General features: G+C 37.7%; 1 protein-coding gene across 1 annotated transcript; it reads right to left on the bottom strand.

The window, feature by feature from the left end:
* Window positions 1-7,613: 7,613 nt before the first annotated feature.
* smyd5 (SMYD family member 5) lies at window positions 7,614-15,938 on the bottom strand. The gene is made up of 13 exons (XM_020923478.2): window positions 15,804-15,938; window positions 14,311-14,419; window positions 14,055-14,194; window positions 13,039-13,160; window positions 12,897-12,966; window positions 12,715-12,819; window positions 12,565-12,627; window positions 12,086-12,156; window positions 11,912-12,018; window positions 11,682-11,738; window positions 10,706-10,800; window positions 9,877-9,947; window positions 7,614-9,222 (listed from the first exon to the last, which is right to left on the bottom strand). Exons 1-13 carry the CDS (start codon window positions 15,894-15,896, stop codon window positions 9,072-9,074), a joined length of 1,254 nt encoding a protein of 417 aa, XP_020779137.1. The 5' UTR covers window positions 15,897-15,938; the 3' UTR covers window positions 7,614-9,071.
* Between the last annotated feature and the right edge of the window lie 107 nt (window positions 15,939-16,045).

The following is a 16,045-nucleotide window of genomic DNA, read 5'->3' as shown; positions in this document are numbered from 1 at the left end:
TTTTATTATCTTCAAAATGTAAAAAAAACACAATTATAGTTTATTTTAAAATGTTTACAGGGGTCCTATACAATCATTATTATTCACCACAATTAATTTAAAATCTCTTTTCACCACTTTGAGATCGGTGTTTTGCTATCACAATAACGCTACAACTAGCACACTAACACTGTACTTCCTGATTCTAAAAGGATAAAAAGTTTAAGTAGATAATTAGATATTAACAGCTGACTCATTTTGACCATAAGAACTGATTATACCTACCCCCCAGGACCTTCCCCGTGTATATAATATATATATATTGGTACTAGGGAACTAGAAAAGGCCTAATTACTACAGAAATAAATGAGCATGGCTAACTCCATAAGTCCATCAAATATCTGACTTATGCAGCAGAAAGCTCTTGACATTCCCAAATCTCTTATCTTACCGAGGGATCACTGACAGTCCTGACAAGGAACAATAAGCTGCATATAATTGGATACTGTAGCTTCTTATACACGCCAAAATGCCACCGCTAAAAGAAGAAATTAGCCTCATGGTGTGTGGATGTACAAAATGTCTAGCGGGAGATGTGAACATGAGATAAGACCGAGATATGAGTGAATGCCCAATGTGTTTGAATGCCTCATTTGCACTACATGAGTCAGGCCATGTTCAGTGTCTCAAAGGGAATGTGTGGCTTGCCCTTGGAGCAAGAATTCCTGGAGTATTCACAGTTAATCACCAAACTATTTCACATTCAGCACAATGAGCTGTTTAATTCCCAAATTCTGAAATTGAATCGTTAGAAATTTCTAATGTTAATTTCCTGAACTGAAAATGAGGCCATGTTATACAGTTACAAGGGATCAGAAATGGGTGTAATCTTTGGCTATTTCTAAGCCTTGATAAATTGCTTAACTACAGTATGGCACTGGTTGGCAGCTCCATCACAGCTCGAGCCAGTGGATAATTTTGTTGTGTCCTGGGACAAGACATTTCATCTTGACCATGTATAAATGTAGTGAGTGGTTGTAGTCAAAGAGGCCATGGATGCAGATTGGTCGTCATGTTTTCTTCAGTCAGTCCCGGACTGATTAGCCTGATTCATCAGCCGGTTTTACTTAATTTTACTTCGTTTCACGTCGTACAAACCGTCTGACCTCGCAGCCTTAGATTTCGTTCGCTTGACAGTAGGCGGGTACTTTTTCATTTAACCACTCGCTGCTATTTGATCGTGACGTATGTAATGCGTCGCTAACAGGCCTAACTGGTATATGAAGCTTTTCCCAAATCCCATACGAAGAAGGGCAATAACGTCTTTCCTCTTGATGAAATTCACCAAACATTCTCTTTATTCCAGCTTTAAATCCTCGATCTCAGGAATCGTTGACAACACGGAATATGACTCTTTGCTGATTGGCTGGTGCCCGAACTCGCACTTCCAGGGTTTTTGCGAACTATCTATTGTATTTTGATTCCTGATGTAGTTGCTGGAGAGAAATTAAATTGAGCGGAGGCACTAGGTGGAGCCAGTCTGGCTAGGACTGGACCAGTTCAGGATGAGAATCACTGCGAGAAAAACAAAAAAAAAAAAAAAGAGAAGAAAAATGAATGGGGGAGCACAATGGCAGTGTTTAATACTTCTGTCCTCCACAAGTGGGATCAATGTCTGGGAAAGCTCTTTGTTCTTTGTTCAAGTTTCTAAAGGTAGTTAAAAGCCGACTATGTAACTTTGCAGACAAAGGATTGAAACTTCCATGGAAATATTTTTGCAGTGTTTGGAATATTCCACACTATGGCATTAAATTAATCTATCTCTATGGAGACAAGCAGGTGACACCACAATGCCAAGTTATAAGTCAAATCTGAGGAAAGGCATTCTCGCTTACAGCAACAAAGCATGTTTTTGTGATATTTCTTCCATCAGTACAAACAAATGTAAATGTATAAACGCAAGATAAAGAGTTCAGTGCACTCTGGGAAATACAATGACATATCCATGGAGACAGGCTCGTTGTAACAATACAAAATGAAAGGATATGTAATGCTCAAATTTTATCAGCTCGGCAAATTATGCCTCAGAAAAAGATGCCAGAATGTTTAGTTATGATTGGAAAACTACAGTTAGAACCATTTGGCTGGGAAATTACCTCCCGATCAATCCTTACAAATTTCCTCCTCTTGTGAGTCACTGCAGGAACATTTCAGTTTCTTGCAAATCCTTCAGCTCCCAGCAAAGCCGCGCAGACAGAATCCATCCACACACCACCTCCAGGTATCAAAACAACATTTTCCTCGCCGCATTTCTCCACGGGATCACCGCAGATAGTTTCATTGTTTATCCCGGTGTTACACTTGTGATGCTAAAGCTCGCGTTTGGCTGATTCACAGTTCAATTCTTCATGTTCCGTTCCACCGAGTCGGGCTGCGCTGTAAGATTTATTTCAACAACATCCAGGACGCCAGCCTTTCCCTGTAAAGATGGATGAGAGGTTAGCGGGTGGAGCGCAGGTTTACTCGTCTCCCAGGTGACCACGTGCCGCATGTTGACAGTTTTTAAAGTCGCTGTACCTGATTTAGAGACTGTCTTCAAAACTATATATTTAACAGTTTGCAGAGGTCCAAAGTTGTTCTGTACTGCATTCCTCGCGTAACAATTATTCATCACATTGAGTTTGTAAGTTTCAGTTTTAAGGCTTTCGGAGACAAAAGCAGAGATCTGACGTCACAATAATGTTAACAACTAGCATGCTAACAGTTCACTTTTTTCTTTCACCACAACTTTATGAGCACTTTTCATAACTTTCAGAGGCCCGATCAGCGTTTTGCCTACAACTAGCACGCTAACAGTGCACTTCCTAATTCTTGAAAGATAAAAAAGTTTTTTCTCACTTACCTAATTCATTTAGATCATCCTAATTATTCTCAACAACTTTATGAGCACTTTTCATAACTTTCAGAGGCCCGATCAGAGTTTTGCCAACAACTAGCATACTAACAGTGGACTTCCTGATTCTTGAAGGCTAAAACTATATTATAAGATGCAAATAGTACATAGGAGACTTCATGGTTTCCACTCTTTTTCACTGACAAAATTTCCCATAACTTTTTCATGACCTAAAGTGAATTTTCCATGACTTTACTGTACCCTACATGTGTAGATTTGAGCATACTTTTAGGGATAAATATGAAATGTGAACCCTTACCACTCACCTTATGGTTTGGTATTATAGTTTTTTAATGTTCAAAATACTGTCAGTGCATTTATTGTCGTCTCTTTTAAACAAAAGGTGCATACATTCAGAAATAATCATTGACATTTTCAATTTCTATAACTTTTCCAGGACTTCATGACCGTGGGAACCTTGAGACTTATTTTGATATCAGGAGCTGCTTCTACAATATCTACAATATAATTCTCCAATATGTATGGGAGTAAAGTAACTTTGCTCAAAATACACAGAAAAAAAAATAAAAATAAAAAATCATGTGCTGCCACTTTTACAAGGAAATGAATTCAACACAGCCAGACCACAAACCATTAACATTGATCATACCTCAGTCATGTTTGTCTTTTACACAAAATTTCTCACTCATGTTTATTTTATTACGAGGTGAGCCAACGTGCGCTAACCACACTACAGGTCGGCTGATTTCGCATGAGGTAGTCGTTTATCATTTACGCACAAAGTCGCCCTCCGAGGCAGCAGTGGCATTCGTTTGTGGTAACCTATGTGGACAGCGCTAATGTAGGTGCCAGATTGTTTCCATATGGGCCGTGTTTTAAGCGCACAGGGTTTTACTCTTTTTCTATAAACCAGAGTCCATTGCGGAGTTTACCCAATTAGTGCGTGCAATGTGAAACAGTTATACAGCTTTAGCACCAACTGTGATAAACAACACAGGCCACCTTTAACCCTGTAGGATTAATCTATCGCTGCATGCCAAACTTCTTCAGTGTTGATGTTGTTTGCACACACCAGCTGTCGGTGAGTGTTCTAGGCGTGAGAAAAGGATGTGGTATTAAATTATTTTGAATGGTCATGTTTTAGTCCATTTTTGCTATTGCAATTTGAATTCTATACAGCGTGTTCATCTCTTAATAATAATAGTATTCATCATTCACTCCATTCTTGGTGGTACTATGCTCTTTACAGTTTCCAGTGGTCTTAAATTGCCCTTGTTACACAATTTTCTGATCTATGTTATGTTGTTTCCTCATTAAAAACATACCTGGAGTTGTGCTTTGATTCATTTACATGTTTAACACACAAACCCTGCATATTTAGGCTGAGTTATTCTCTCAAATAGAAAACACGTTGTTCCACCTTGTGATGTCTTTTAAACTCCAGACTCCATAAAAATTAGCTGTGGATGTGGAATAGAGCTTTTTGAGCTTGGGAGACCAAAAATAAAAGGTTACTTAAACATGTGTGAATGAAACAAAACACAAGTCTGGGTATGTCTTTGAGGCAGTAACAAGATTATGTATAACATGGCTTAAACTCACAAGAGTAAATTTTGTGTAATGTAGGACCTTTAAGTTATTCCGACTTTATGCATTCCAAGCATCCTAATTATTCACCGTGATTTCAATGCGATTTCAAACCACTCAGACACCAGTATCAGACAATAAACACTTTCTAATTTGATGCAGGCAGTATGCAGTGGACGTGTTAAAATTTGTTTTCCGTCTGGACTGCCTGGGATCAAAAGTAACAAAAAAGTGTTTTGCGTAGGCAGAATTAATCAAGGTTAGGACTATGTATAAAATTCAAGCGTTATAAGGGGATAGTGAGGCCAAATGTGTAGGCAGCAAAAATAAAAATCCTCCAGCATTTTAGTGAGTTACTTAGTGTTAATGTCATAGGCCAAGCCCTTCATAGTTCAAATCAGTTACTTTCAATAAAATGAATCAATAAACCAATGAACCTAAAAGGCATATAGAAAAAAATATATATATAAATAAATAAAAATAATAATGACAGCAAATTCCATGTTTCATTTCAAGATATGACCTAATATTATGTGACGACGTATCATTAAGAAAGTTGCTGATACGATACATCAATACATAGGCCCTGATACGATACACATCTCGATACAGTGAGCTTTCCATTCAATAAGATATTTCAAATTGGTTCGATATGGTTCAATTTAAAAATAATGACAAAATTATGGCTGTGATACTAAAAGTCTTTGTTAAACCACTTCTTGTGCAAAGTGAATATGAAACACGCCCATTTTAATCCTCAAAACTGTAAAAATGTCAAATGTGTCGCATAAACGAGTTTCTTTCCACTAAACAAGCAACAAAATTGTAGCGCTGTAACAAAATAATTTAGTAAAATAAACCAAAAAATACTCTTGGTGATATATCAATAAGGCAGCCCACGATATCGATACTGTATCATCACATTAAACGATACGATATATTGATATTTCCACATTGAGAGGTCCTTAATATTGTTTACAGACCAATATAGACATCAAACAATGTGCCGAGAGATACACGCACATCCAAGACTGTTGCCTGGGCCCAAAGAGTAACATCTTGAGAAAATTGAAAATGGAATCAAAATAGAATCTGAAAATTACACTACAACAATTATGCAAATATCTTTTATAATATTGAAATACAAACAGCAATTTTTTTTGTCTTTTCTATCACATCAAACTGCCCAACCCCACAAAGCCCTCTGCCCCTCTCCTCTTTGGGCAGCTGGGCTCTTTGACCTTCGTTTTGCACCCTCCACTTGAAACAGTCGTGGCATATGATGAGGTGACCCCCTGCCTGAACTGTACCCCCCAGAACTGCCCCCGTAGTCCCTGATCTTCAATTCAACACTTTCTACCAACATTTCTGGCCCAGCTTTAGAGAGACGTGTGGGACTGTCTCACTCAGGACTGAGGTCAGAGCTGCAGCACCGGGTCCCAGGTGTCTATCCTTTCATGTACATAATGTGTTCTTTTAGCTCTGCTCTCATAAGTATTCTGGATGGATTAGCATTTTGATGATATGAAATGAATAAACACAAAAGGTTAAACAGAACATGTCAACTGCCGTCAACTTCAAACAACCGGGGTGAATTGTGTAAAAAGCATTAAAGGCCTGTATGTGATTTTATTTTATTTTTTTTTATGTGTATCTGAGCAAAATAGTCTCACCACAGTAAAGATATATTAGAGCTGCATGCTGTCTGCATCTAATGAGAATCCATTTTATTGTCTAACTGTGCGTTAGCATGCTAGTTGTTACTTTATCTTCATGGCTAAACTACGCTTGGGCTTTGAAAGTTTTGAAAACGTGCTTATAAACTTGTGAATACACAGATGGCATGTATCAGGTCTACCACTCATTGGTAGGGGTGTAACAATAACCAAAATATCGTGATATCATATCTTCAAAGTTCTCACAATAATATCATGGACCATCACAATATATCGAATTACAAGTCTCTTTGCTTAAATTAAGAGTTATGGTGAAGCAATAGCTAAAAAAAAGAAAGACAGAGAGAACTACATAGACCATGATCCTCTGCTCCATTTCAGTGCAGACTACATGCAGAAATAACAGTTCTAAGCACTCTTAAGTCTTAGTTCTTTGGATTAAGTCTTGTCTAGGTATTTTAAGAAGAAAAATTGGCTAATTAACAGTTTTGTTAGTCTCCAAAAATATTGCAATAAATATCATACCGTGAGCTGTATATTGTACCGAGAGATTCATACCGTGACGTATCGTATCGAGGGACTTGAATATCGTTACACCCCTACTCATTGGTTAAATTTTTTTTTAATTATTATTATCTAATAAACTTATAGATGGTATCTTAAGGATTGCAGTTAACTTCTAACTCTACTTGATTTGCATCTGAAAATTTAACGAAGCTGCTCACTTATGGGTTATTACAAATTACATTATTTGAGGGGAAAAAAATATATAAAAAATCAGGCACACATATTGTTAGAGTTTATCGCCATCAGTTGCTCTGGATTCTAAACAATCAACTTTGGTCATGAAAAAACAAAACGGTATTTCAGAGCACGTTTGCAGAGATATAAACTACAGGGCAAGCAGGTTTTCATAAACAGAAAGTATATTTTGTTGTTTGCAGAGGAAATCATGCTATAATTGTGAGCACTCAAATTGTGATTTTGATTCCTCTGCAATAAATCTTACAGCCCAAGTTTACAATGCACTTTCACAATACAAATAATTGTCCCATTGAGATGCAGATAGTGTGTATTGCAATAACAGTGGTGGGAGGAGAAAAATACTTGTATGGTTAAGAGAACAAATCAAAGGTTGTAATAATATGTCTTGGTTATGGCTTTGTGTTTGTTCAGTATTGATTTATCACTACTTCAAATGAGCTATTCTTTTTAATAAGTTAAAAGGGTATCATTAATGGGCCCTCAAGCAAAGCAACAGTGAGTGGAGCAGGGGCTATAAAGCAACAATGATTTGTGAATATTCAAAACATTTCGAAAATACAATTACATTTTTGGTTAATATTCTACAGCAGAAAAAATATTTCACCAGTGCTATTTGAGTAGCTGCAGATCAGACACCCAATACCTCATTTCTAAATTTATGCCAGAACAGTAAAGACAAGCACAACCAGGGATTCTGTTCACATCTGTTATATTTAGACTTTTATGGCTTACAAAGTTCTCATGTCACATCACTGCATGCCTTGAATTCAATGAACAGTTGAAAATCTTTAATGCAATGCTAGGATTTGTAAATTGTAATCACCGGGAGTATCTACATGACCAGAACAAATCTAATAACTAGAATAATGAGATAACCCAATATATCTGTTTTTTGTGTTTTTGTGTGTTTACTTGCACAACAGAACTCTGATCATCAAAAACTCCTCCTTTTTATTTTTTGTCTTTTTGTCACATTGTTTAGCTTTTTTGTGCATAATTGTCCTTGTCAAAACCTGAACAGGTGTGAAGAATTAGAGGAAAATCAGAATACTCACATCAAACCAACCATTAACATGGTTATTCAAATAATCAGAAATCAGATAATGGTCAGATTTGTGGTGTGAATGTAAACATAGCCATTGCTGTGGTATTTGTGTGCAATGCACCCATTTTAGTCAAGTGGAGTTGAAATATTGTCCTCCATAAAGGAAACTGTTATGGACAATGCAATTTTCAACTCAAGGTCTCCATAACCGACTAAGTAAGGTTTATCGTAATCCAATAGATCATAGTGGAACACGTCCTATATTATAGTGGCTCTAAGCCTCGGAGATGACAACGCTGTAATTACAACAGAATATAAACAAAGTGCTGCTCACTAAAGTATGCATAGCTGCGTATCAAACTTTTTAAAGCGTGGAGCATAAATTGAGAACCAATTACCCGCTTAATCACTAGGCGCTGTTACAAGAGGTGAGACACGTCTCTGAGCGCTAGATTTCAGGATCCACAAGGAGCTGCCTTGGGTTACAGGATTTAAATAATCAATTATTGATTTTGAAGCTCAATGTCATAAAATATAGACATGGAAATATATAGTGTTCCTTTATAATGAAATGAAATGGGCTAAAAACTATTAACAAATATAGATTTCCTTTTAAGAAGGACCTGTCAAAGCCTATAACAGCTGACACCTGGTTGTAACTTTGCTACACTAGTACAATAGGGATAATAAAAGACAGTACCCCAAGGGGCAGTAAAGTTTGCAAATCCAATGTTTTGGCCCATAGAGAGGCAATATATCAGGTCACAGATGCACATAAATGATTAGTTAAAGGGACTAATGCAATTGGCTCTGGTGGTGCTTCTGTGAGATTTAATGGCACTATTATTTCATTACTATGCTTAATTAGTTAATGTGTATAGTATTTATTTTTTTATAAGTGGATTTAGAGTGCCACAATAGACCAATAAATATATAAGCATTGCATAACGCCAATAACCCAGAAACATTATTCCAGTATTTTAAGTGCGTATTGTTGTCTTGTAGCTGTGGACAGTTCGGGGGATAAGGGCTATTTGCACAGCGCCTCATGAGTGTTTGTGTGGCCGCTGAACAGTGAATGAGAACAAACTGGAGCAGTCTTTGATCAGACATCTGTCATCTCGTCTTCCATCTCGTCCCCCTCCGTTTCACCTTCTGCCTCGCCTTCCTCTTCATCCTCCTCTTCTGATGTCACGTCCAGCTCCTCCATCTGGGACACACACTTTGGACATGCGCACACAAACAGGTAGTTTTCTCTGTAAAACAAAGTGAATATTTCAGCTGCGTCTTTATAGTTTTAATAGCGGCAACAATGAACAACATAGGTAACATCGGTAACATAAGACTTTATTGATTCACAAGAGAAATGACAGTAGCTCACAAATCACAATATATTATAATAACAAAGAGAAAATACTAATAAATAAGTAGCAGAAATAGCAAGAGACTGGTGTCAAATAAGGCATAATTATATAAATGTACAAGTACAAGTAAAAATGCAGAATTAAAGTAATATAGTAATAAAATATTTGAGCTGTATACAAGAAGATTTAAGGAAAAACAGTACAAGGATGATATGATGATTGACAGGACATAGGGTCTGTTACATAAGAGCGAGTGGTTGTACAATTGTATAGTATGGTACGAATGTAATATGACTGCATTTAAGATTTTACTTTGAATGATATAGAACTATCATAAATATTTACTACAGGTACTAATCTACCAAACTAAGTAATAATTAGAAAAACATGAAAAACTATCATATGCACTTTGATTAAGAAACAAATAAGAGTTGATGAATAAAAAGCTACCATTCCTTGTACCTACACAAGATTGATCACCTTGTAGAGTGGCGATCCATTTTCAAATTAAAGTTTAGTGAGCTTTAATAGTTTAGAATATCTTACCTTAGAATTTTGTGTCTGCTATGGCGGCTTCGGTCTCGCTGACAGCAGTCCAGATAACTGATGCAGACCTCCTGAAAAAGAAACAACATTAAAATGAAGAAGCTACGATAAAAAAAATAACTGAGCAAAAAATGTGAGCTTCGACCATGTAAATGTAAATATTGTTTATATGTAACTACAGTCATAAGCTCGAAATAATCAATCAATTTTAAAGTGTATTACCAGGGATGGGTAAGAAACAGTATTTATAATTGGACACTACTTTCTAATCTTGTCCATCCATGTGTCATTCCCAGATTGTAATCCACAGTACATCAAATTCATCTTTTTGAGCAGACTCATGAGTAAAAATGGAAACAGAAATGCAATTAGGCTAAAGATAAGGCTGTATGTTTACACAATCATGCAACAAAATATTAATTTGTGGGCCTTGGTAAGGATTTCAAAATGTATTATCTAATTAAAATATTAGTCATCCACCACAGCAGCACAACAAATCTCAGTATCAGTTCAAAATATCCATAAAGAACTTTTTTTTTTTTAAATCCCCAGAGCAGCGACATGGTTCTTCTGGTAAAATCGTACATAAAGTGCTCCTGTCATTTCCAGAATTCAAATGTGAGCGTGGCCGTGGTTGCCGTGACATTACTGTGCCATGCAGATGCAAGGCTTCTCAATCTTTGTGACGGCTCCACAAACCCACTCCAAGCCTCAGTCCCAGTCCTGTAATGCTGCGTGACAGGGGGAGAGCACAGAGCACAGCGAGGGGGGGGCTATGGGGTTCTTCAGCCTGAAATTATAGTCCCCTAAACCAGACGTATCAGCTGACCTCTCCGGGGCAGATGTCGCTGAGGGCAGTGAGGTGAAGACGGAAGTTGTTATCTGGGAATGAAGCCTCGGCGTTGGGTATGCAGCTGTGGTTACCTACAAACAAAGTACAATAACTAATACTTAATATCAATTAACTGAGTTAATGTTCAAGATTTTGATTAGGGCTCGACTGATATACCGGTTGGCCAGTATTATCAACCGTTATGGGCACTTGGAGACATATCAGCTATCAGCCTAAATCTTTTCGATATGGGCGGATAGTCCACATGGGCATGTTATACCTCGTTTTAAAGCTTAGACTCTATATCATGTCCATTTAATCAAATTTACAGACAGATAAAAGTCCTAATATGTGATGCAGCATCAATATTTATTATATTATTATTTATTTAAATTTGTAATTTGTAATTACAGTGAATTTTTACATCACTAAATATATCGGCTTTTATATCGGCTATCAGCACCTCTAACTCTCATTTTATCAGTATCATATTGGCCGCAAAAAAATCCATATCAGTCGGGCCCTAATTTTGATGGTGTCGTAATTTCAGATGGAGGAGTATAATTCAGATTCACTCTTTTTGCAAACACTATCCAAACTTATGATCCACAAATGTTGGACCTAATTTTTTCATGCCTTAAAGTCCTTTCAACTGACAACAATCACGTCTTTGTTAAATAAAGGCACCACTTTCTTCTGAAGCTGTGGTGGCAAAACAATTTCACTGTAATATATTTATGCTGACAGAGAAGATGTCAAACTTTGTGTCAGTTTTTGTTTCATGTCAGTACACCTAGTAATTACAGAGGAAAACAAATCTGCAATCAGATCACTTAAATAGCAAATTCACCATAGCATTCCTGACCTGTCCTCCAGTTCAGTTTGATCTATAGAGATTCTACAATGTTGTGATGGGAACACATCGTATTAGTTAATACATATGAAAAGACAGATAGTTTATTTGTGTACTTACATGTGCTTTGGAGTATAAACAGCCCGGAACCCTCACAGTTCAGAAAGTCTCCAGTTTCTATAGGAAGAAATAAGAGGAAGTATTATGGAAATGTTGGACCTCTGACACAATGAGCGACAGCATTATGGTAAGCAAAGCCACAACTATAATAACAAGACTCACTATGGTCTCTGGTGTAACAAAAGGCTTTAATTCATAACACTACTGCACAACAGAGATAAAAGTGTGACCTTTCTCTATGTCCTTGTACAGCCGGTCGATAAAGGAGTCCAACTGCTCCCTCTGCTGGCTAGGAAGCTCCAGTGCATCACAGGCATGAACCCACTGACTCAACGAACTAAATGAAAAAAGTGAATTAGTAACAGTTGCAGATAACAAGGTCAAAACTGCAGTTGCCTTCTTACCTAGTGCCAATGCCTTGCCCATTGGTCCCCACCAGAGCAAATAATGAGCGAAAACCTTCAGGGACAAACCACTGTAATAGAGAAATGTCTTATTGATCCACGTGACATTAAGAGTAATTCCATCCAACCCTTTCAATTCTGAGGTTAAAGGTCAAATCCTACTGAGGTCTAACTTGAGCTGCTCAGATTTCAGAACATTGATGTTTCTTTTACTTAAGCATGTTGATAATTTCCCCATAGACTGGAAATGTAAAATGATTTTGTTTAAGTGAAGCTGCAGGACAATGATATGTCAAGGAGTCAGTTCTATATACTGACACTAAAACTATGATAAATAATTTGAATACAAATTGTAACTATTTTCTAAAATGAAAACAAAAATTTGTTTGTTCCACTTGGTGACCTTTATATGCACTGGTGTGATCTGCAAATGGCAGCATTAGAATTATGTGGTAATCAAAACAGAACAGCACACTCACCCGACTGAGATGTTCATCAAAAAGTGCTGATGTAAACAGACTATGTAACAAGGCCAATTGCCCCTGAAAAAAGCAAATAAATAATTAATTACAGTACAACCAATCAAATGTATTGTATGGATTTTAAATTTAATAAGGAAGTAAACTTACTTTGAACTGCTCTCCTAAGAGCTTGTGGGCTATCTCCTCCTCCTCGTTTGCTGCCCGGCTACAAAAGTGTGAGAAGAGTCTTTGCCAGTGTGCCTTGTCCTTAGCCTGGTTCACAAAACATAAGAATGTCATGATGATTGTGGACCTTATCAAGTACTTCCTAAGAACTATATGAGCCTCACCTGCTTGACAGCAGCGACCATTTTGGCCATCAGCATAATGCTGGAGGTTTCCGGGGGATAATGAATGCTCCTGTAGGACAAAATGGTTAAGGAATAGTACTTAACATTACATCAGTTCACTCTAAATCAATCCAGCACTTACCTCCATGCATCTTTGAGCTTATTGATGGGGTGATCAGGATCGTTCTCAGATGGCCCCAGACAGAGAACTCTGTGATACTGGTCCGCTGCAGCCTGTCGGCATTCACTGCTGCAGTACATCACCTGCAAAAAAGTTTTGTCAATGTTAGTTTTAGTGTTTAAAATTGTATAATAATGCTTTTTTTTTTTTTTTAAATATCATAATTCTATTGAGCTCAGACTAAAGGAGATGGAGTAATATCATGTGAAAAAAACAATTAGCCTTTCCCTGCTCCATAAGAATGCTGGCTTATCGATTTATGGCAGTGATACAAACCACTAGAGGTAAAGCCATGACCACATAGAAGAAATTGCATTATGGACACTTGGACACTTTCTGGCTCCATGGGTTGCCTCTATACCACAGGTGTCAAACATAAGGCCCGGGGGCCAGATCCAGCCCTCCAAGACCTTTAATGTGGCCCTTGGGTGATTTTTTACTAAAATATTTAAATTATTTTTTCTATTAAAATATTGGTAATTTTCTGCGGTGCTTAGCATAGCAGCATCTCCAGCGCCTCTGTACGTGGCCCCTCCCACCAGAGCAGCACAAATGAAGACTTTTCTCTTTCCAAACGCTCTTAAAGGACGATCGTTTTGACTGTTGACTGTGAAACCCTCATCTGCAAAATGTCCAAAATGAGAAAAGTGGACACAGAGTGCAGGATTTTCCAAGAAAAATTGACTTATTCCTGTTTGCATACAAGTTAATGTTAAAACATTGTGTTGAAATTGAATATTTCTTAAAGTTTCAGGTTGTTCATAATATTATAATAAGAAAGAGTTCATCAATTATAAAAGATTTCTGTAATAGATTTGCGTTTCTCTGCACAAATATTTGAACTTATTGTTATTTTTGGGGTATATATGACATGAGTTTTCTGATCCGGCCCCTTTGGGATCAAAGTAGGTTGGATACGGCCCCCAGACCAAAATGAGTTTGACACGTCTGCTCTATACAGTCATACACAGCCCCACCTGACACTGGGGGCAGGCCTGGTGCAGCTCCGGTCGCACTTTGCACAGCTCCGGGTGTGGGAGACTGAGTCCTGGGTTGCCACTGAGCCTCCTCGCATTTTGTTCTGCAGTCTCAAGAGCCCGTAGGCAGTACTCACAGGCTACAAATATCATACAAGAGGAAGACTCATTAGATCTGAACCAGTGACAAATTATTCATGCAACATTAACAACCGTTTATATACCAGATTGTACATATTAACACACATACACTCACCTTTATATTTATAGAGGGCATTCCACAGAAACTGGGCTGAGACAAGAGGGCGTTCGATAAAAATGGTCTCCCCCTTTTTAATACTCTTTTTGGCAAAGAGCCCCTTCCCCTAAAAAGCAAGTTACATGAGGTTTTAAGAAGTGCAACACGGTAGCCTAAAGCAATAAAAGTCTGACCAAAATAACAAGTAGGCTATAGGTAAATAACTTTAACAATACAATTCACCAAAGTTTAGATTCTTACTATAACAGAATCACAAATATACTCAGCTCTGACGCCTTGAAAGAGGTGTGTAAATCAGGGTGACCAGATGTCCCATTTTAGCCGGGACAGTCCCAGTTTTGAGCCCTGTGTTCCCTGTCCCAGCAGATTTATCCAGAACTGGTGATTTGTCCTAGTTTTATGCAAGAAATGTCCCAGATGTCCCTATTTTTGACCAACTTGATCTCTGCCAACAGTAAAGAGAGGCACATATTGTGGTTTGTTTAACTAAAATAAAGAGTGCTTGAAAATGATCATAAGGGGGGGGAAAAAAAAGCACCACCAGAAGTCCCTCAGATTATGACTGACCCACAAGTGAGTCGAGAAAGGACAATGTTACATGTTCTTTTCACAACTGTATTTATACAAAACCATCCAACCCGGGTATGTCCCAGTTTTGAAATTTGAAAATCGGATCACCTTAGTGTAAATATAAAACGATTCAATCCTAGCAGAGAGGTGAAGTTGCTGCTAGGTAACCAGACTATTCAAGAAGTAGTGCCTCAGTCTCGCCCATTACGGAACCAGGAGCATGAGGCAGAATGGAAACATGAAACTAATAAACAGGTGTATATGTGATGGGGTGATGGGCACTACTTTAGGAGTCAAAACTGAAACAGACAACAAAATTAGGGTGACCAGATAAAAAACAAAAAACAAAACTGGGACATCCCTGGTTTGGGGTGGTTGGTGATAATAAAATGGTGAAATAAGTGTGTAATTAAGAAAATTGTTAAGCACTTTGCACTAATGAGTCTGTATAGTCGCATTTTCTTTGAGTTATGGTCATTTTTAAGCAGTTTTTCTGTATTTATCTAAACAAATTACAATTTATGCCTCTCTTCGCTGCTGGCAAGAATCAAACTGATCAAAAATTCTTTGTATAAAACTGGGAAAAATCTATGTTTTTTGTATAAATCGACTGGGACAGGGGACACAGGGCTCAAAACTGGGACTGTCCCGGGTAAATAGGCACGTCTGGTGATCCTATTAAAATATAATTACAAAAATGATTACTACGAAATGTTTGTAGGTATTTTTTTTTTCGTTTGAGCCTAACAAATGTAAAATATTTTAACTTTAGAAATCACGATGATGCAGAAGTTTCCCATCACCGGGGTTCGGAGGATGAGGACGCACAGAGCAGCCAAACAAACGAACACGTTTAATACCTCACGTGCAAAACAATAACACGTGTTTATCCCACGAGCCTACGGTACGCATCTGTTTACCTTGATGTGGTCGATAAATCGGATCTCCACAAAGCTAGAAACTTTAACGGGATCCACGCACAGCGAAAACATGTCATCCACGGGGGCCGCCATGTTGGATGACGCGACCTTTTCCCTTTCAACCCTGGCTGACCCTTGTATTAAAGTCTGCGGAAAGAAAGTGGCGACATCTGGCGGACAAAATGTGAACAGCCCCTTATAGGATTGTGAAATAATAAAGGCTGTATTCATTGTTGTTAGAG

The sequence above is a fragment of the Boleophthalmus pectinirostris genome, unplaced genomic scaffold, assembly GCF_026225935.1.
Source record: "Boleophthalmus pectinirostris isolate CB_2022bp ecotype Guang Dong unplaced genomic scaffold, ASM2622593v1 HiC_scaffold_23, whole genome shotgun sequence".
In the NCBI taxonomy this organism is placed as follows: Eukaryota; Metazoa; Chordata; class Actinopteri; order Gobiiformes; family Gobiidae; genus Boleophthalmus; species Boleophthalmus pectinirostris.
Note: the sequence above shows the minus strand (reverse complement) of the source record. Positions and strands in the feature narration are given on the sequence as shown.

What these genes read in the sequence shown, in the direction of transcription:
- smyd5 (XM_020923478.2), bottom strand. Translation starts at nt 15,896, where the DNA reads ATGGCGGCCCCCGTGGATGACATGTTTTCGCTGTGCGTGGATCCCGTT. An exon ending in GATTTATCGACCACATCAAG is followed by an intron (nt 14,420 to 15,803) that starts GTAAACAGATGC and finishes CTTGCTTTTTAG; the next exon opens with GGGAAGGGGCTCTTTGCCAA. An exon ending in AAGCTCAAAGATGCATGGAG is followed by an intron (nt 12,967 to 13,038) that starts GTAAGTGCTGGA and finishes TTTGTCCTACAG; the next exon opens with GAGCATTCATTATCCCCCGG.